The 18,734-nt window shown below is 42.1% G+C and overlaps 10 protein-coding genes across 10 annotated transcripts in view; 6 read left to right on the top strand and 4 right to left on the bottom strand.

Moving 5' to 3' along the window:
• The first annotated feature begins 45 nt into the window (after positions 1–45).
• On the top strand, positions 46–2,525 carry BCR41DRAFT_349094 (actin-like protein). Its single transcript, XM_022023410.1, has 8 exons — positions 46–166; positions 289–353; positions 568–766; positions 1,130–1,254; positions 1,367–1,489; positions 1,641–1,830; positions 1,928–2,242; positions 2,363–2,525. The coding sequence occupies exons 1-8, from the start codon at positions 119–121 to the stop codon at positions 2,423–2,425; spliced, it is 1,128 nt and encodes a 375-aa protein (XP_021883570.1). The 5' UTR covers positions 46–118; the 3' UTR covers positions 2,426–2,525.
• Positions 2,482–3,832, bottom strand: BCR41DRAFT_349093 (hypothetical protein). The gene has a single exon (XM_022023409.1). It carries the CDS (start codon positions 3,726–3,728, stop codon positions 2,733–2,735), a length of 996 nt encoding a protein of 331 aa, XP_021883569.1. The 5' UTR covers positions 3,729–3,832; the 3' UTR covers positions 2,482–2,732.
• Positions 3,833–3,975: 143 nt separating this feature from the next.
• Positions 3,976–4,475, bottom strand: BCR41DRAFT_245561 (hypothetical protein). Its single transcript, XM_022020153.1, has one exon. The coding sequence runs from the start codon at positions 4,281–4,283 to the stop codon at positions 4,017–4,019; it is 267 nt and encodes an 88-aa protein (XP_021883568.1). The 5' UTR covers positions 4,284–4,475; the 3' UTR covers positions 3,976–4,016.
• BCR41DRAFT_420316 (hypothetical protein) lies at positions 4,179–4,727 on the top strand (the record flags this gene model as incomplete). Its single annotated transcript, XM_022029881.1, has 2 exons — positions 4,179–4,449; positions 4,534–4,727. The coding sequence occupies exons 1-2, from the start codon at positions 4,356–4,358 to the stop codon at positions 4,725–4,727; spliced, it is 288 nt and encodes a 95-aa protein (XP_021883567.1). The 5' UTR covers positions 4,179–4,355.
• Positions 4,728–4,896: 169 nt separating this feature from the next.
• Positions 4,897–6,882, top strand: BCR41DRAFT_384870 (Alpha/Beta hydrolase protein). Its single transcript, XM_022027615.1, has 4 exons — positions 4,897–5,640; positions 5,781–5,936; positions 6,018–6,361; positions 6,467–6,882. Exons 1-4 carry the CDS (start codon positions 5,106–5,108, stop codon positions 6,824–6,826), a joined length of 1,395 nt encoding a protein of 464 aa, XP_021883566.1. The 5' UTR covers positions 4,897–5,105; the 3' UTR covers positions 6,827–6,882.
• A 959-nt stretch (positions 6,883–7,841) lies between these two features.
• Positions 7,842–9,263, top strand: BCR41DRAFT_245536 (hypothetical protein). Its single transcript, XM_022020152.1, has 2 exons — positions 7,842–8,414; positions 8,578–9,263. The coding sequence occupies exons 1-2, from the start codon at positions 7,970–7,972 to the stop codon at positions 9,141–9,143; spliced, it is 1,011 nt and encodes a 336-aa protein (XP_021883565.1). The 5' UTR covers positions 7,842–7,969; the 3' UTR covers positions 9,144–9,263.
• BCR41DRAFT_349091 (hypothetical protein) lies at positions 9,001–9,825 on the top strand. The gene is made up of 2 exons (XM_022023408.1): positions 9,001–9,132; positions 9,237–9,825. The coding sequence occupies exon 2, from the start codon at positions 9,383–9,385 to the stop codon at positions 9,764–9,766; it is 384 nt and encodes a 127-aa protein (XP_021883564.1). The 5' UTR covers positions 9,001–9,132; positions 9,237–9,382; the 3' UTR covers positions 9,767–9,825.
• Positions 9,826–9,892: 67 nt separating this feature from the next.
• BCR41DRAFT_349088 (acyl-CoA N-acyltransferase) lies at positions 9,893–10,725 on the bottom strand (the record flags this gene model as incomplete). Its single annotated transcript, XM_022023407.1, has 2 exons — positions 10,290–10,725; positions 9,893–10,200 (listed from the first exon to the last, which is right to left on the bottom strand). Exons 1-2 carry the CDS (start codon positions 10,673–10,675, stop codon positions 9,894–9,896), a joined length of 693 nt encoding a protein of 230 aa, XP_021883563.1. The 5' UTR covers positions 10,676–10,725.
• A 1,633-nt stretch (positions 10,726–12,358) lies between these two features.
• Positions 12,359–16,759, top strand: BCR41DRAFT_380344 (FACT complex component Spt16). The gene is made up of 12 exons (XM_022027255.1): positions 12,359–12,461; positions 12,611–12,718; positions 12,850–12,934; positions 13,044–13,174; positions 13,291–13,443; positions 13,540–13,716; positions 13,835–14,188; positions 14,297–14,436; positions 14,530–15,091; positions 15,210–15,809; positions 15,939–16,539; positions 16,675–16,759. Exons 1-12 carry the CDS (start codon positions 12,387–12,389, stop codon positions 16,752–16,754), a joined length of 3,066 nt encoding a protein of 1,021 aa, XP_021883562.1. The 5' UTR covers positions 12,359–12,386; the 3' UTR covers positions 16,755–16,759.
• A 1,355-nt stretch (positions 16,760–18,114) lies between these two features.
• BCR41DRAFT_245474 (hypothetical protein) overlaps positions 18,115–18,734 on the bottom strand; it is a 1,074-nt gene continuing 454 nt past the window's right edge. Inside the window, exons 2-3 of the mRNA XM_022020151.1 lie at positions 18,368–18,734; positions 18,115–18,274 (exon numbers count right to left, since the gene is read on the bottom strand). The exon at positions 18,368–18,734 is cut by the window's right edge and continues 33 nt beyond it. Of these exons, the coding sequence (XP_021883561.1) occupies positions 18,175–18,274; positions 18,368–18,734 (467 nt within the window). The 3' untranslated portion in view covers positions 18,115–18,174. The remainder of the gene's footprint in view (positions 18,275–18,367) is intronic.

Below are 18,734 nucleotides of genomic sequence, written 5' to 3'. Positions count from 1 at the left end.
TAAGAATTAACGGACGTTAAGCCCACTCAGATAAAGAAACGACCTTTTTTTTTTTTTTTTCTTGTCCGAGCATCAGATCCATCTTTTCTTTAAAAAAAATATAATTAAATAAAAGATCATGGAATACGAAGATGTTTTGACGAATCAACCCGTTGTCATCGACAACGTGAGTCATTGGAGATAATTGTTTACAAGGAGAGGACATTGCACCTTGCAACCTGAAAAATAAACCATTGTTAGTTGATACGTGTTTTTTTTTTTTTTTTCTTTTTTCTTTTTCATGTCTAGGGATCTGGAGTCATCAAGGCCGGCTTTGCTGGAGATGACCAACCCAAGTGCTTCTTCCCTTCTTTGTAAGTTTAAAGTAGTTTTTCAAGATTCATTTTTACGCGTGCCTTCTAAAGCCATAGTGAACCAAGCAATCAAATTGACAATGGCTTGTTGGGGATAGAACATCCCCACAACCCAATGGTTTAGCTGACTAAGACGATAAAAGCGAATATTCTCGGTTGCAATGCATGCCTCTTACACATCTGTATGCAACTTTTATTTTTTTTCTCCATGTAGTGTGGGACGACCAAAGCATGTCAGGATTATGGCAGGAGCAGTCGAAGGAGATGTGTTTATTGGCAAGAAGGCACAGGAATTGCGAGGCTTACTCAAGATTAAGTATCCGATCGAGCACGGCATTGTGCAGGATTGGGATGATATGGAGAAAATATGGCAGTATATCTACACGGATGAACTCAAAACCATGTCTGAAGAGGTAAAGTTTTTTTTTTATTTTTTAAAGACTGAGGAACCTGTTCCTGTCTCTCTCTCTCTCAAAAATCATGAACGCGCGTTACGCAGAGGTTTTTCAACTCAGGCAAATGTGATATACTTTTAGTATGACACACTATCATGTGCAATTTTTTGTTTGAGTGTGCCTCAATGTCATGCGCTACCTGTTGCTCTCTCTTTCTCTCTTTTTTTTTATTATTTTTTTTTTTTATTGTTTTGTTTTTCTTTCCAGAAGGATCAAACATGCTCTCGATTATCCTAGACTTCAACATGGAAACACTTGCTTGGACATTGCAACTGAACAATACAATTTAATTGGTCATGGTTCTCTTTACAATACCAATAGCATCCAGTTTTGTTGACTGAGGCACCCTTGAATCCAATGAAGAACCGTGAGATGGCAGCCCAAATCTTTTTTGAAACTTTTAATGTCCCCGCCCTCTTTACCTCCATACAAGCAGTCTTGAGCTTGTAAGTCATGTTCTGGAACCAAAAAGGCATCATAATATTAATATCTCTAGACTCTACATTCGGTCTTCCACACATATTTGAATACAGGAACTGATTATGAAGGTTCATTTAGGTATTCATCTGGACGAACAACTGGAGTGGTTCTTGACTCTGGAGATGGTGTGACTCATGCAGTACCTGTGTATGAAGGCTTCGCTATACCCCATGCGATCCAACGTGTTGATATCGCCGGCAGGTGCGTAGTATGAAGAGGCGAACAGCATTATATCCTTTTATTGTCATTACTTCATTATTGTTGTTACTATATTACTGAATTACTATATAAGCTTGATGTGAATGGTTGTACTAACCAAAAAATTTGTATCTCATGGGCTCATGGGTCGCAGAGATGTCACGGAACACCTGCAGCTCTTGCTTCGCAAGGCAGGCTATCACTTCCACACCACCGCTGAGAAGGAAGTTGTGCGTATTATCAAAGAAAAGAACTGCTACTTGGCGGTTTATCCCGCCAAAGAGGAAAAGGATGCAGGGGAGAAGAAGGAGGACTTTATTTTACCTGATGGAAACACGATCAAGGTAAAAAAAAAAAGCACTTTTTTTTTTTTTTTTTTTTTTTTTTTGCTACAAAATCGGATCTAGTCCTCTAACACATTAGTATGATTTTGCTTACTAGCTGGGAACCGAGCGATTCAGAGCACCCGAGATTCTTTTCAACCCAGAGCTTATTGGACAGGAATTCCCTGGTATCCACCAGGTTGTTGTCGACTCAATTAGTCGTTCAGATATGGATCTTCGCAAATCGCTTTACGCCAACATTGTCTTGTCAGGAGGATCAACTTTATGCAAGGGTTTCGGTGATCGCCTCTTGAACGAGGTGAAGAAACTGGCTCTGAAAGAGATCAAGATTAAAATCTCAGCACCCCCAGAGCGTAAATATAGTACCTGGATCGGAGGGTCTATTTTGGCCTCTTTGAGCACATTCAAAAAGGTAACAGTCAAGAACAATGTGCTGGCCAAAGAAATGATAGTCTTTTCCAACTGTTTGTTCACTTGTCATAGCTGACATAGCTGATCTTTTTTTTTTTTTTTTTTTTTTTTTAATCTATAGATGTGGGTTTCTGCAGAAGAATACCAGGAGGATCCTTATAGATGTTTCTCTTCTATGTGGTAGTAAGAGTATTACCTCATATCTGATCAGTGTTACTCAAAATGAAGAAAGACGAACAAGGCGTTTTTAATGAGAATAAAAAGTATAAAAAATTATAAATCTGAAAATACGCAAAGAGATAACCAAGCCTAATCTTAATTCTAATCCTGCTCCCCCTCCAGTGCATGAACCCTGGAAAGTATCAGTGTTTCTAGAGTATTTATTTGCACATGAAAAAAGAACAATCAGGAAGAGGAAGAGTGCTACAGGATTTTGACCAAGAAAATGAGCTATGCAAGTGAAATTGGAAATTGGAAAAGAAAGACAGTGTTCACAAACGAGTAGCAGACTTATCGCGAGTCTCGAGAAGATGTTGGACACGCGAGACAACCCTGCGCCCAGTATCACCTTCTGCTCCTTTAGCAGCAGCGCCGGTGTTGGAATTTGCACCTTGGGGTAACCGGGATGCTGCATTGTAATTATAGTGATCACTGCGACTGCCAATGGATCCAGTCAGCCAGTTGCCGGGTCCGGGGGCCACGTGGCCTAGAACGACATTAGGATGCCCATCAGCATCCAGCTCAGCCTTGTAGACATAGTAAGGCTGCAGAGATTTAGTGGCGTTCTGCAGATGAGGTGTACTATAGATCGGGAATGTTGCCACAACACCGCAGACACCGATGAGTTGACTGTTTTTAGTACGACCAATGCCGCGTCCCTGGACAACAACAGGGGTCGAAGGTTCATAAAATCCATAAGTAGGCCCAACTTTGGTACGAACATTAGATCCAATGAAGGGAGCAGGCGATGTGTTATTAACCGTGGTACTGCTATTGCCAGTGCCGACAGAGGCTTGTGAGGTTGAAGTGTCGATGGAACTGCTCTTGGGTTGTCTGGAAACAATATTCAAGAAACTAAGATGCTCGTCGGTACGGTATTCATTCTTGGCAACAGCTTCCTTCCATGCTTGCCTCTTCTCCCGTGCAGTCTCAAGCAGCTTTTTAAATTCAGCATCAGTCAAAGTTGACAGATCTTTCCTAACAGCAATGGGTTGAGGTTGTGGGGGACGTGACCGGGGAAAGTTCTCCTTCCAGCGCTGTAGGAACAAATAATCAGAGGAGCCAGACTTGAAGGGCGTTTGGTGCTCTGCTGTGTCGAGTTGTTCAATGGTGAGGTAGTGTGTGCGGAGAACTGTGGGAAGGTTGCGTTTCAAACCCCAATCGCCAATCGCTTTTGCCTTTCCAGAAGTAGTGTAGATCTGTGGAATGGTCTTATCGAATGTGGCGAGACGAGATGTCCGCAGGAGATGGGAAAAGGACCGCTCCATATTGGACAAAAGAACAGATGGAGAGTAAGGGAAGGAGTGAGTGATGTGCCTGAACTATGAACTTACTAATGCATGTAATCTCCCGAGTGAAGTAAACATCAAGTAGTGGCTTTTCAAAAAACCGACCTTGCAAAACTGATTCAAGCAAACAAACATAGCAGAGCGATTGTCCAATCAAATTAATCGAATATTTTGTACAGACGCGTTTTATTCTTTTCTTTTCTTTCTTTCTTTTTTTTTTACGACACAATGACTTTGTAGAAACGAGGCCTACAACATTAATTATATTCATCTTCTTTTCTGTCTAGTCAAAAAATAAAATAAGAACTTGTAAAACACAGTCAGAAGTAGAATCCTATCCAGCCTAGTTAACGATATAGAGGTTTGATCCTGAAACACTTTCCTTTGAATCGCGGGTTGGGTCACCCTTGAATATTTGGTTGAAAAAGAAACCACGCAGACCGATATGAAAAAGAGCGGTATCAAGTTATAGAGGCACTCTTGGCTATAAAAGGCTGTTCTTTTGGTCTTCTTAACCATCAAGTCAGCCAACATCCTCTCTCATAACAACAAAACAGGCACAACGATTATAACAAAAATATAGCACTTGTATAACTTGCTATCATCATGACTGGGATCTCCGATACTTTCCACTCTGCTGTCGGTAGTGCCAAGAAAGGACTAGGCAAGGCTGTTGGCAGTGAACAGCTTATCGCTGAAGGTATGAACAAAGCCTGATGCCCTAACTAAATTTCAATTCAAGCATGAGCATGGCTTTTAATGTTTATTTGAAAAATGGAAATAGGTGCCGCTGAGAAGGCCAAGGCTGAGACTCGTGCTGCTACTGGCTCTGCTCAGCAGCAGGCACAGGGGGGTGTCTCTGATGGTATCGCTGGCAGAGCAAAGTCGCCTGTCGATGCCGCTACTGGCAGTACTGCCGCAGAGGCTCAGTGTCATATGCAAGAGACAGCCGGCGATGTTCGCAGGGCTGTCAACTAAGGAAAAAAAAATAGTGATAGGCTAATTCTCACATTACAGCATGAAACCAGTAGAAAATAAACGGTAGCGCTGTATGAAGCGTTGAAAATTATTAAGAGCGTCTGTCGGTTGAAATGGTTCCTCAAATCTTTTTTTGTGATAGTCCGGACCGAACAATTTGTTTTATCTGGTGATCGAGATTGCCCTCTCTGTGGAGTGACAATGTAGTCCTTGTCGTGAACCGGAAAACAAGCAACAAGCATGCGCATGGAAATAACTAACCAACCTTAAAAAACCTTTCCCCTCTCCATTTTCCTTCCCTCTCAAACACACATGCATTCTCCTCTCTCACTCTTTCTTTTCTTTCTCTTTTAATCCTGTCAGTCATTCATTCCCACCATGAAGAAGAAGGCAGCGTTAGTCTGGAACTTTTTGTTACCAAAGGCACCATTGCTCATCAAAACTACGGTCAGTCATTTTACCTTTGGACCAGCAAAGCCCTCATGGTCTTACAAGTTTTCCATCACTATGGCCATGGCAAGAGCATTCGCCGCCCACTTGGAGGACGTGCCTTTGAAGCAGTCCCAGATCATGTCTCGGCTTAATGACAAATATGCACCTATTCATGCTGGCGCCAACTCGTCAGAATCTACTATCCCTAACACTTACAGAGACAAGGCTGCAGTATATGTCAGTAAACTTTTGAGGGACCAAGACATTGACTCTGATAAGCTCGGCTGGGACTGGGAACATGATCCTAGAATAGAAAAGCCACTTAAAGGTGAATGGACTGAGACTAAAGTCAAGGACGAAAAGTTCGCAGAGGGGCGAACAGTTCTGTACCTGCATGGTGGAGGATATTTCTTGTGCTCGATCCGGACCCATCGATGGGCGACATGGAACATGGCAAGGCTTGGAGGAGCAAAAGTCTTTTGTAAGCCAGAAACAAACAAAACAAAAAAAAAAAAAAAGAAAAAAAAAAAGTTCCCCTGACATGAGATCTTCAAAAGCATTTGAAACTTTTAAACATTCCACTAAAAGAAATGTCATTGGATCACATTAATTGATCTCAAGCACTTGACTATAGGCTGGCACCAGATTCGCCTTTCCCTGCTGCCTTACATGACGCATTGGCCGCTTACTTGTACCTGCTTGATCCACCCGCCGATTCCAATATCACTCCCGTAGATCCAAAGAATCTTGTCATCATGGGTGATAGTGCCGGAGGAGGTGTGTAAAAAATGACTGCAATGGTCGCTTTGTTTCAACTGTTTGCAAGCCTCTGACGGTTCTCACATCTGACCTCAATAGGATTAACATTTGCTACCATGCTCGCAATTCGTGATGCGGGACTTCCTCTTCCGGCTGGTATCATTGGTTGGAGTCCCTGGATCGATTTACTTCATTCTATGCCATCCCTTTTGGAGAACACAGCTTCAGACTACCTACCAGCTGAGGGCTTTAGCCATGGAGGTCAAGCCTCTCTTAAAAAACTGGCAAAGGCTATTGTCCAGGTCACGCCTGGTTTGGATGATGATATGATAATGCAAAAGCTTCCAACAGTGCAACATTATACCAATAATAGACTTTTGCGCTGTAAATATGTCAGTCCAGTTCTAGAAGATGACTTAGCAGGAACATGTCCTATCATGATTGTAAGTGCCATTGAAACGTATAATCTAATATCATATGAATTATTTTTGTTAAATGAAGGACTGATTTTTCTTTATTTTATTTTATTTTTTTATTTTACTCTTCAGATTGCAGGGGACGGTGAGATGCTTCGCGATGAATCCATCGTATTTGCAAAGAAGCATGCAAATGCCCCTACGAGTATTCTACTCCGCGTATACGATGATATGCCGCACGTTTTTCAGATGTTTGGGTTCCTCCCTAGCGCTAAGCATTCACTTTATGAATCTGGAGACTTTATTCGAAGCGTAACTCTTGGTGGCAATGGACTGTCAAGCGTCAAGAACGATGACAACAAGGAGCCGATAAAGAGTTACGAGAGAATCAGTATTCAAGGCTGGAGACGGCCATTAGAGGACGATATCCCTGATTGGAAAGAGAGGATTGGAAAGTTGGGTGGCGGACCCAAGTTTCTGGCCAAATTGTAATGGGGATAGAGATAAAAATTTATACATCTAATAAATGTAGTTTTGATGCTTTGCTGCGCCCTCAATCCCACCTGGCACATTGAAAATCTACGCCTGCTCTGATATTGTCCTTGTTACTGCAAAAGGCCGAGGGTAAACTAGAACAGGTTTTATAACCCATAACGTACGAATATGTTGGCAACTTGTCAGGAAAAAAAATTTTATCCGATCAGTGTCAGTGCTCAACTGAGAACATACCAGGGTATGATGGACGGGCAGTTGTTCAGTGTGTATGATGCATAAGCTATGCACTCAAAGCAAGCAACCGTCATCATCATCAACAGCAGTTACACATCAGCATCATCACCTTCTATTCGGGTAACTTTGTTGTAATACAAAAAGAGTTTGTCGTATATCATTTAAGGCATTGTATGATCAGAGCCCGTCATTTTGCGAGACACCTTCAATCGGAAGTGAAGGTCTCATAAATCTGAACTTGAATTCTTTCACAGTCTCTCTTGGTTGCTTTGAAATGCATTTGCATGTCTGCATTTTCCCATGTCCTTTTCCTCATTCTCCTTACTCTTACTTCTTTTCTTTTTCCCAAAGCGCCATTGCTTCCATACCTCTACAGACTCCGTGTAACCCACAGGGCCGTAAAACAAATAGGCAAAAAGCCATTGTACACATCGTTTTTTTTTCAGTATATATTTCAACGCTTATATACGCCAACTCAATCAAGTCAGTCTTCTTCGCTTCAACTATGATGTCGCTATGGCCTCGTCGCAGTCAGGAGCGACATGTAACGTGCTGTTTGACAACAGTCCTCATCTTTAGCATTCTCGTCATACTACAACCTGTCAACGCTAATATTTTTGGAGTCCTCGTCGCTCGTCTGTCTTATGATGTCGTCAGTATTAAAGAGAGACCCACCAGCCTCAATGGCTTACAGGTTTTCATGGCAGGCGATGACTTACCTGTGGGAGCTATTGCAAAGACCGCTGGCATCCCTAAAGACGGCCTTTCTGTATGTTTCGCTGGAACCTACCTTATCCTTTCAACGATCAATGCAGCCACTCCAAAGTGACCATTGACTTCATCAACTGATTCAAATTGGTCATTTATCTTTCTTCTCCTTCTGCTTCACAGGGTTTCCTCTATGACATGGGATATGGATGTGAAGCAGGCTTTGATGCCAATACAACACTACCCACACCGGAATTGTTTGGCCTGCCAAGGGTTGCGCTGATCAGGAGAGGAGGTGTGACAGAAGTGACTGCATGTACGTTTCGAACAAAGATGCTTGTAGCCATGAATGATGGCGCTGTTGCCGCCATTGTCTACAATAACCCAGGTCAAGGATCTATTGAAGGCGCCGCCGCAGGGACAGATGAGGCCGAAACACCTATAGAGATCCCTGGCATGATGGTATCGTACGACTCGGGGTTCACACTGCGAGGCTATCTCTTGAATTCAAATAATGCCACCAGTCCCAGTTACAATACCCGAGTGCGCATCTCTATGTCTACTGATAGAAGGATGCCGGTTATCTGGGAATTCGTCTTGATTGTCGTTGTAGTGCTTTTAGGTGTCTCATTCACTATATCTGGTACGAGGATCCTTCAAGTCTATTCCATTTTTTTCTTCCTGTTGGCTAACTGCGTTGATGGGATATATATATATATAAATCCGCATCGCTTTTTTTAGCCTCAAAAATTATCTTGCATTGCTAACCACTCGTTATTGTTTTACCGCATTAATTTTGTATCAAGTCATCTTGCATTGCCGATTGTATGCCCTAAGACAACGATACAGAGCGGAAGCAATGGCACGAGGAGGTGACTTGCTTCCAAATGGAACAATCCATATGAGGAAAACTATCGAGAAGGCTGCCCTGGACGAATTCCCAGTCAGGATATATGGACAAAGCACGCCATCAGCTCCCTCAGGGTCAGCAGCAGTATCAGGTACATTGCAGGCGTCAACATCAATGCAATTGCCTACATTGAATCATGTTCAGCAGCTCCCGGAGCTGGAGCAGGATGACTCCAAAACTACTCGTGAAGCTGATGGCCATATTTGCGAGCGTGATGGGTACTCTGGTGGCCACTCACCGCAAGTGGCGAGGACCAACTCTGTCTCGGGCAGATCCATGCGGTCTGTCACAGCTCTTGCAGCCGCTGAAACCCTGGACTCTGCAGCCTATCCATTTATTCCGGCAAACGAAATTATCAATGATACCTGTGCCATCTGCCTGGACGAGTTTTCGGAGGGGGAGGAGATCCGTACTTTGCCATGTCACCACGAATTCCACTGTGAATGTATTGGTAAGTATTGATAGGTCATTATCAACAATTGCTATGGAGAATTGATTATTCTTGGTACCTTGAATTAGACTAATTGGTAAGAAACTATGCTCGTTCCATTAAAGACCCATGGCTCACTTGTAAGAGCTCAACGTGTCCGCTGTGTAAGTACGAGTGCATAGCCCCAACATTAGATAATGCCAGCGAGGATACGTCATATACAAGGAGACGAAGTACCATAGTGCTGAATGACCGATTAATAGGATTTATCATGGGCCCTGAGTGGGCGGCCTCCAGGACTCGACATGATCATAATGAAATAAGCAGAGCCGATCGAATCGGCAATTTCATTGGCAGAATGCGTGGTCGTATACGCGGGCGACCACTACGGCCTGATCACGCAGCTACTCTTGCACAGCCATCATCAACTTTCTCCCCAACGACAGTACGGGTGGATGAAAATGGGGATGTCCCACTCCAGCTAATCACAGCTCAAGGGGTTGAACCAATTACTTCAAGTTCACAGTCTCATAATATATCCACTCGGCTTCATGAGTCCTCTATGGCAGCAAATATTCCACCTTTACATGAGGTACAGCTGCCTTCTTCAAGTAATCAAAATGCCGAACAGAGTCAAGGCCCACAACATGCATAAAGATATCAAGAAAACACAAGCTATAATTGTTGTTTGTAGAAAGCCTTTGTATAATAGAGATATTTGTTATTTTAACCTTGAGAAGTATGGAAATGTAAATCATAATCAATGCAATCCTTTTTCCCCCCTATATTAGCGAAGGCAGTGGTGTGGCTTCCGGAATGAGTCCGTAGTTTTCTACATCTTTGTCATCCAAGTACATTCGCATAGTCCAGAGCTCTATCTCTTTTCCGTCCTTTGTTTTTGTCTTTTCCATATTTGGTTGATAGACGAAGCCTGCCTTCTCCATAGTTTTGCGACTCGCCCAATTACCCACAAATGCATGTGCGTTGAATTTTCGTTTACCGACCTCCTGAATTGCGACCCTGCGAAGCTGCACCTTCAATGCTTTAGCCATCAAACCCTTGCCATGATATTCTGGAGCAAGCCAATATCTACAATGATAGTGAAGATGATATTGTTAACAGTTCATCTGTGCAGAGGCCCTACAATGTAAGTTGCTAAATCTTGTTGTGTCCCCTACCCAACATCATCACCATCGAGCATGTCGTCACTATCATCTGACACCCCAACAGAGCCGATAGCCTTGCCACCTTTTGTCATATCTCGGAAAACCAGATGCAATGGCGTGCCATTCTTAGTGACTCGATCGACACGGCCTTTTATAAACAAATCCGCGTCCTTCTCAGTGTAGGGATAAGGGGGACCAAGGAGCCACTGATAGACTCTCGAGTCATTCAAATATTCGAGCAACGATTCCTTATCTGAAGGTAATAGTGGCCCTAACTGGATAGTTTCTGTTAACCAAAAGGGTGAGTAAGAGTCGTGCGACCTTGCGAGCCTTTCATACTCTTCTGGTGATCGTTCGTTGTTGGTGACAGAAGCGATGATAGATTCTTGTTTAGCCATGTTGTACTGATAGTCTTCTCGTTTGATTTTGAGTGGCCGATTCAAGGTGTATCTACAGATGGAGAAAGAAAGAAAATTAGTTCTTTGGCTTTTATATTTATATATAGCACACATTTCCTCTCATTGTTTGAACATAATTGATGCAGGATGACTGCGATGCGAGGAGTCATATAAAATTAAGCGGCGTGCGTCGCAAATCCAAAACCTTGTCATTGCACTACACTCATTATTGACACATAAAAGTCATCAGATTTGCTTCGTGATGATACATGCATCGAATAACTGCGGATTCCTTAACAAGGGCAGTTAGTCGGGCACTTGCAATATCATGCTCGGTTTAGTAGATCTCTGGATATCGCTCGCGCTGTTAATTGAAAACCAGACTACCACAATTGAAAGCGTGGCGTGGAAGAAATTTCTAGTATTGTCCGTCCCATTTGGTCAGTGATTCTTATATCTTTGAATAACCTTATCAGATTGTAGCTCGTCGCGGAATGTCGAAAGAATTATATGGATCACTGACCAAACGAAGTGGAGCATACAGTTTACTTTTGTTTTATTTTTAAACGCACCTCTCTCTCACGCATCTCTGTCCTTACTACTTTCATCAGGCTTTCCTCTTGAAGATTCATGCCCAATCTCAGCTTGTCCATATCCCGTGCTCTGTTTCATATCTTTTTCTTACTTCCCCTGTAATTTTCTCATTAGTTTGATATCGTGCCTTGTCTCGTGATAGATTATGCCAAAAGCGGGTTTCTGGATATTATATGTGACTCAAAACGCAAAACGGATTTGGAGAAGAACTTGAGGAACTCCGTAGACGCGCTTTTAGAGAGATTCTGGGATACATATGGGTAGTGGTTTTTGCTGATAGATTCTTTTTTTTTTCACCAGTGTACCAAAGCCCGATAATTTTTTTTACATCGAGGAAACTTCTTAGGAATCATCTTTGTAAATATTGATAATACTTGGCACAAATTAAGCTCCCACCACCATTTTGCCATTTTGACGTATAGTTCCTTCAACTTGACTCTTTATTGAAATAACGCTTTTTTTTTTTTTTTTTTTTTTTTTTTCTTTCAAGCAGGTCATGGATACATTTTCGGAGGTTAATGCCGTTACCACTGCTACAGAGTTAGAGAGCCCAAAAAGATATAATTGAACGTCGTCGTCATCATCAAGTCAGAACGATATGTGTCGACTTCTTTTTTATGGTCTCGCTCTCAGATATCCAAAATACCAATTATTCTTACTAACCAAAGACCCTAACTATGATGCTCAAGAAGCAAGCTCGTAGTTATCATTGAGTGCAACAAAACTACGCGCCAGTTTATGCCAAAGCTTGAAAGCTTTAATAGAGCGTCTATTTGCCCTTATAGACGACAATAAGAATATCGCCAGCGAGTACATCATTGCTGGAACCTAGAACACGCTATAGCCATTGCTCTACTGACCTCTTTCCTGCTATGATTCACTACCATAAGTGGGACTTCACTCCTAAGTATCTTCGTTCCACCATCATCTAGAGTCTGCCTAAGACCCACCAAGAGGATATTGGGCGTATCTCTTGAAGCCGGGATCAGTCATAAATATTGGATAGTTTTATTGTTAATCTAGTCCCCTTAATGGGACTGAAAATATATTTTTTTCTAGTAAACGCATCTGATTTCGATCAATCCCTCTGTTCTGCTCAGCGTAAACACCAATCATAATGCCAGCTGCCGAGATCACCATCGATGCTCGACTGTTCCACAGGAGGGCTAGAGGGCTTGTCAACCACTGGAAGGTATGGATCCTTCACCGTACCACAACTACAATGCCTGATAAGAAACAACCACAAAAGCAATCAAATAAAAAAATACCATGTACAGGATGCATGCCACAACTGTTGACGTAATTGGACTAACTTATAGTTACTGCATACATATGGAGTAGAAATCAAATGGACTCGAGGACTCATTCCAGAATGTGGGCTCGCTTCTTGTTATTCTGGGTAACATGAGTGAAGAGGACAACATGTACCAGAAGACCACAGCAATGCAGGTAAATTAAGGAAGCAAATTCGGATAACACACTATTGTAGGACCATATTGTTCCTCAAAGGTGGATTGATACATTCTAGTTGTACTTACCGAGTGGCACTTATGTATCATTACGCACATCGTCTATCCTAGATTTGGCTCTTTGGATATGAGCTTACTCAGACATTGATGCTATTTACACCTGATGCTCTACATGTTGTCACAGGAGGCAACAAAGGTACGTGTATCGTTTTAAGTAGAAGCTGGATGCTTGAAGATCAGAAATCGCAGACGTTTTAACTGATGCCTGGATATCTTGATCTGGGATATTATGTCTATTATATCAGCCAAGATTCTTGAGTCGCTGAAGCAATGGGAGGGTCCTCAGTTTCCCATTGAGATTCATGTCCGCAGCAAAGACGAGGCCCAAAACGAAGAGATTTTCAAGAAGATGGTTGAGATCATTATGAAGCACGGGGTGCGTACATTACTATGTTGCGGTTATATGCTCAGTGCTCGCTAGAAAAGCTCAATAGTGTCAACGCAGGTTAGTGATATTTACCTATTACTTCACATTGAACTATATTTAATTAGGACCGTGTCGGCGTTTTTGCAAAAGACACACAGACAGGAACATTTGCTACATCCTGGAAGGCGGCCTTAGAAAACGCGCCGAAAACAATTGAAAGTGTTGACATGTCCACAGGTGTCGCCGAGGTGTTTGCCATCAAGGATGATGAAGAACTAGTAAGTCTGATGAAAATATTAGTATCTCATTAACTCCGCCTTGTTTTGTGTGTTTCTCTTATATTTTGTTCAATTGTATCCTATTACGCAATACAGAGATCAACCAAGATGGCTACCAAGCTGAGCTCTCTTGTGATGAAGAACTATTTTATTGAAGAAATGACCCAGATTATCGATGAGGAACGTAAAATCACACATGAAAAATTTTCAGAAAAGACTGAGGACGCGCTTTTAGATGAAAAGATGTATAAACGACTAAAGTTCCCAGCTGATGTAAGTTAGCAAGATTTGTCTTTTTTTTTTTTTTTTTTTTTATTTTTATTTTTTTATTTTTTTTAATGACGACTCATATTCATACTCATTAATCAAATAATCATTTTGGTTTTGATAGGCTGCTGCAGGGAACCCGGAATGGTGCTACACACCTATCATTCAGAGTGGAGGCGATTACGACTTAAAGACATCAGCTGTCTCTAATGATAAAGAGCTACATGCTGGGACAATTATCTGCTCTCTTGGTGTACGTTATAGATCGTACTGTTCAAACATTGGTCGCACATTCCTCATCGATCCCAACAAGACGCAGGAAAAGAATTACAACTTCCTTCTGGATGTACAGCGTAAAGTGCTAGATGCCATGAAGGAAGGTGTTTTGATCAAAGACGTCTACAACCGTGCTATAGATTTCATTCGAAACAGGAGACCTGATTTGGAGAAGAAATTTGTCAAGAATCTTGGCTTCGGTGTATGTGTTGCAAAACAACTAATCTAACATGCTTTTGAGCCTTTTTCTCGTACATCCATTGTGACAAAAATTGATTACTCAAAAACTTCTATTCATTTTCCATTTTAGACCGGACTTGAGTTCCGTGAATCGAGCTACCTTTTGAGCAGCAAGAACACTAAAGAACTTCAACGTGATATGATCTTCAGCGTATCTGTCGGTTTTCAGGATATAGAAAACCCGAAAGCCGCGGACGAAAGATCTAAAAAGTATGAATCTGTAAAAAAAAAAAAAAAAAAAAAAAAAAATCATCAATAAGAATTACATATTTATGGACTAGTACAATTTTTTGTTCCGAATAGGTATTCACTTTTATTGATCGACACAGTCAGAATTACGACAGAAACACCACAAATCTTGACTACATGCGATACCAGTTATTCAGAGATCTCTTATTTCTTCAAAGATCCAGCAGAGGAAGAGGAAGAACCAGTAAAAAAGGAGACACCAACACATCAGCGCGCAGCCAAATCAGCGGTTTTAAATACAAAATTCCGTAGCGAGCAAGAGGAAGCGAGTAAAGACCAGGCCCGCAAGGAACATCAAAAAATGTTGGCAGACCAGAAGCAAGCAGAGGGTCTGGAGAAATACGGCGAGGCCGGAAGTTTAGTCAAGGACAACCAAAAAAGTGTGTTCCGCAAGTTTGAGAGTTATAAGAGAGAATCAGCCTTGCCAAAGGAGGTCGGCAGTCTCAGGATTGTTGTCGATCATAGGAATGACACTATCGTACTGCCAATATATGGACTTGCTGTCCCTTTTCACATCTCGACATTGCAAAAGGCCACCAAAACCGACGAAGGGGAATTCTACTATCTTCGCCTCAATTTTATCACACCTGGACAACCAGGAAAGAAAGATGACACTGTAAGAATCCCCTTTATTTCTATCGTCTGTAACTAAGGAGTATATATAGGAAGGTAGAGGGATGCTTTGTTGCAGGCCTTGAGACTCACAATTTCTTCTCTACTTTTTCTACTTTTAGCCTTTTGACGATCCTAATGCCAATTTTGTGCGCGCTCTTTCATTCCGTAGTGCTGATGGTGCTAGAATGACAGAGATTTATAACCAGATCCTGGAGCTAAAAAAGAACGCTGTTAAGAAAGAATCCGAACGCAAAGAGATGGCTGACATTGTGGAGCAGGACAAGTTGATTGAAATCAAGGGCAAGCGACCGCCCAGACTCCCCGATGTCTTTGCTCGACCTGGCTTGGATGGTAAACGTCCTGGAGAACTTGAGATCCACTCGAATGGCTTACGTTATGTATCGCCCCTCAGAAACGAGAACAGGATCGATATTTTGTTCAACAACATCAAACATCTATTCTTTCAGCCATGTGATGGGGAGTTGATTGTTTTGATTCATTGTCAGCTCAAGAATCCTATCATGATTGGAAAGAAGAAGACGGAGCATATTCAGTTCTACAGAGAAGCTTCTGATGCGCAGTTTGATGAAACTGGAAATCGTCGACGGAAGTACGTCTATGGTGATGAAGATGAATTGGCCTCAGAGCAGGAGGAACGCAGACGCCGTGCTGCTCTTAACAAAGAGTTTAAGCAGTTTGGCGAAAAAATTCAGGAGCAGGTAAAGATCCACACGCAGTACTTACTTTTAACGAGGAAAAAAAAAAAAAAAAAAAAAAAAAGAGCGTTCTTGGGACTGATTAATTTTATATTACTGCTTTTATGGATCCTTATGGCTATGTTTTTCTAGAGTGAGAATAAGGTCGAGGTGGATGTACCTTTCCGTGACCTCGCATTTAATGGAGTTCCTTTCAGGACAAATGTTCTTTTGAAGCCAACACAAGATTGCCTTGTCCATTTGAGTGAAGCGCCTTTTCTGGTTATTACATTGGCCGATGTCGAGGTTGTGCATTTGGAGCGTGTGCAGTTTGGACTGAAGAACTTTGATATGGTTTTCGCCTTCAAAGATTACTTCCAGACACCCATCCATATCAATACAATCCCCGTGTCACAATTAGATAATGTTAAAGACTGGCTTGATTCTATGGATATTGTCTTCTACGAAGGACCTGTCAACTTGAACTGGGGCCCCATCATGAAAACCATCCAAGAGGACCCTGCATCATTCTACAAGGATGGCGGATGGTCATTCTTGGCAGCAGAGTCGGATGCTGAGGAGTCCGAGGAGTCTGGATCAGAATTCGAGGCTTCAGAGAGTGATTTTGACGAGTCATCGTCAGAGAGTTCATACTCTTCTGATGCTTCAATGGATGATGACGGGTCGGATGAAGAGGATGAAGACGAAGAATCTGGTGAAGATTGGGACGCACTAGAAGAAAAGGCCAAAAGAGGTAACTTGATATTTCATTTCTTTTTTTTTTTTTTTTTTTTTTTATATGTATATTTTTATTCATTTACCCAACATTTTTTTTTTTTTTTTTTTTTTTTTTTTTTTTTCTTCCCAAAAAAAAAAAAATCCTATGCAGCTGATGATAAGAAATACGGATTCAAGCGTGAGGCCGATTCAGGTTCAGATGATGATCGCAAGAAGAAGCGCAAGCGATAGATACCAAACTATCCAAAAAAAAAAAAAAAAAAAAAAAAAAAAGAAAAAGAAAAAAAGAAAATTCATAATGTAAAACTGTTAGCCGGGCATATTCGCCAATTAACTATTAAAAAAATAAAAAAGGAACAGTTTTTGTAGTTTTCTCGATCGACTTCCTCCTCTACGCCGGAATGATAAAAACATGACAACATGACAACCAGATTGTTCTATTCTCAATTAAGATTGTTTAATGTTCTGCAACAACATCGCTACAATGTTGTGGGAAGAATCTCTGTAGGATGCATTGTCCTTTTGTAGGAGCAGTCAAGCAGACAACTTAGTTATTAGCAAGCTATCTCGAACTTGGAATGTATTATCCAATGGGAGCCCACAAATATCTTGTCGCTTGTAAGGCATGTCCGTGATATACACAGCGTTTCCGTTTACAACATTGCTGAAAGCATTTCGTGAGATGTGTTGGTCGCTATCAAGCTCTATTTCTGCGTGGAAACGCACACTTGTCTGAAATTGTCAAGAAAGATATTCTGCACTCCATGTTGTTGTTTTTAGCACAACTGGGTATCTCGATTAGGAAGATCATATCCATAGATATTTGTGTCATCTCTTCCTGCCCTATGGTAAGCATGCTGCCTTTAAGTTCGCTTCATGCACTGGTGCCCAAGCCATTACTAATCGCTTCACCTCCGGTACCTTAACGGACTACATCGCCCGGACCTTCAAGGAGCCTGGTTTAATTATTGTTGCCGATCTCTTGAATGATCATCGAGCTATCAAGGAGGACATGTATGTTAACATTTTCGCCAATACTTACTCTTCTCAAGTATGTTGATGTTGCCATCTCTACTAACAACCTTTCCAAGCACGTCAATGGTTTTGCCTACTGATTAATAACGCCTGAGATCCTCCGCCTCCGTGGCACCATTTCCCACTCTGCTCTTTGGGACATCATGATTATATGTTCTTCTACGGTGATCCTGAGGGGAATGCTGTAGAAGAGGTCACTGCTTCTGCTGCCGATAGGTTTGCTGTTGAGGAGGTTGTTGGCTGGTTCATGGACTCTTGGTGAGGCGACCTGTTGAAAGGAGTGAGAAGACTCCTGCTACTTGTAGTGATTGGGGCGCTACGGTTACAACTGCTGCTTGGTCAGCTGAGGCTGCCAATATTGAACCATGGGCTGCTCAAACAATCCAGAATGAAGCTTTAATCTTATTTCTAATACACAATCTGGAGGATGCCTTCTGATGACACAAAGAAATAATTTCAATTTGCGTGAGCCTCAATACCAGCAGGGCTTCATATTAGATCCAAACTGACATTATATCGCTGATCAATAGCACTGTTTCATTCAGTAGACTTAGAATAATATTCAAAAAGCAATATGCTCAAGGATGAGTATTTATTTAAAACCAAATGATCATATTCATAGTACTTTCTTCCAACTCGCAACACTTGGGAGGCCTAGCAAGTAGGGCATGAAGAAATCAGGCGAGAATTTAAGCCTGCTGGGGGCAGTCGCGCGACTAAAGAAACGAAAAACAATGCTTGCTTAAATTCACTGCCTTTTAACACTGTATCAGTTTGGAGTATTTGAAGAGATGAATAGGTACACTTACGATATGGCCAGTCTCGCCACATTTGTAACAGGCCTTCTCCTTGCGCTCCTCAGGACATTCGCGAGAAATGTGGCCAGAGTTACCGCAGTTGTAGCACTTGGCGCCTTGAGTGCAGTCACGGGACATGTGGCCGTAGCCGCCGCAGGTGAAGCAAGTCTTACTCTGGTTAGAGTTGTAGTTGTTGCTACGGCTGGAGCTCTGGAAACCACCTTCGGAAGGGCAGTTGCGAGAGATGTGGCCAGACTTGCCGCACTTGTAGCACTCAGGACCATTATCATTAGAGGAGGTAGAGGGGCAGTCACGTGAGATGTGTCCAACCTCGTTGCACTTGTAGCAAGCCCTCTCCTTGCGTTCACCACTGCAGTCG

Source organism: Lobosporangium transversale, assembly GCF_002105155.1.
Source record: "Lobosporangium transversale strain NRRL 3116 chromosome Unknown BCR41scaffold_9, whole genome shotgun sequence".
Classification (NCBI taxonomy): domain Eukaryota; kingdom Fungi; phylum Mortierellomycota; class Mortierellomycetes; order Mortierellales; family Mortierellaceae; genus Lobosporangium; species Lobosporangium transversale.
The sequence above is the reverse complement of the archived record's forward strand: the minus strand, read 5'-3'. Positions and strand labels throughout refer to the sequence as shown.

Bases quoted from the DNA above. Each gene is read 5' to 3' on its own strand.
- BCR41DRAFT_349094 (XM_022023410.1), top strand. From the start codon at position 119: ATGGAATACGAAGATGTTTTGACGAATCAACCCGTTGTCATCGACAAC. The intron at 354-567 runs GTAAGTTTAAAG...TTCTCCATGTAG, and splicing joins AAGTGCTTCTTCCCTTCTTT to TGTGGGACGACCAAAGCATG. The intron at 1,831-1,927 runs GTAAAAAAAAAA...TTTGCTTACTAG, and splicing joins CTGATGGAAACACGATCAAG to CTGGGAACCGAGCGATTCAG.
- BCR41DRAFT_349093 (XM_022023409.1), bottom strand. From the start codon at position 3,728: ATGGAGCGGTCCTTTTCCCATCTCCTGCGGACATCTCGTCTCGCCACA.
- BCR41DRAFT_245561 (XM_022020153.1), bottom strand. From the start codon at position 4,283: ATGTTGGCTGACTTGATGGTTAAGAAGACCAAAAGAACAGCCTTTTAT.
- BCR41DRAFT_384870 (XM_022027615.1), top strand. From the start codon at position 5,106: ATGAAGAAGAAGGCAGCGTTAGTCTGGAACTTTTTGTTACCAAAGGCA. The intron at 5,641-5,780 runs GTAAGCCAGAAA...ATTGATCTCAAG, and splicing joins TGGAGGAGCAAAAGTCTTTT to CACTTGACTATAGGCTGGCA. The intron at 5,937-6,017 runs GTGTGTAAAAAA...TGACCTCAATAG, and splicing joins GGGTGATAGTGCCGGAGGAG to GATTAACATTTGCTACCATG.
- BCR41DRAFT_245536 (XM_022020152.1), top strand. From the start codon at position 7,970: ATGGGATATGGATGTGAAGCAGGCTTTGATGCCAATACAACACTACCC. The intron at 8,415-8,577 runs GTACGAGGATCC...TTTTGTATCAAG, and splicing joins TGTCTCATTCACTATATCTG to TCATCTTGCATTGCCGATTG.
- BCR41DRAFT_349091 (XM_022023408.1), top strand. From the start codon at position 9,383: ATGGGCCCTGAGTGGGCGGCCTCCAGGACTCGACATGATCATAATGAA.
- BCR41DRAFT_380344 (XM_022027255.1), top strand. From the start codon at position 12,387: ATGCCAGCTGCCGAGATCACCATCGATGCTCGACTGTTCCACAGGAGG. The intron at 13,175-13,290 runs GTGCGTACATTA...ATATTTAATTAG, and splicing joins AGATCATTATGAAGCACGGG to GACCGTGTCGGCGTTTTTGC. The intron at 14,189-14,296 runs GTATGTGTTGCA...TTTCCATTTTAG, and splicing joins TCAAGAATCTTGGCTTCGGT to ACCGGACTTGAGTTCCGTGA.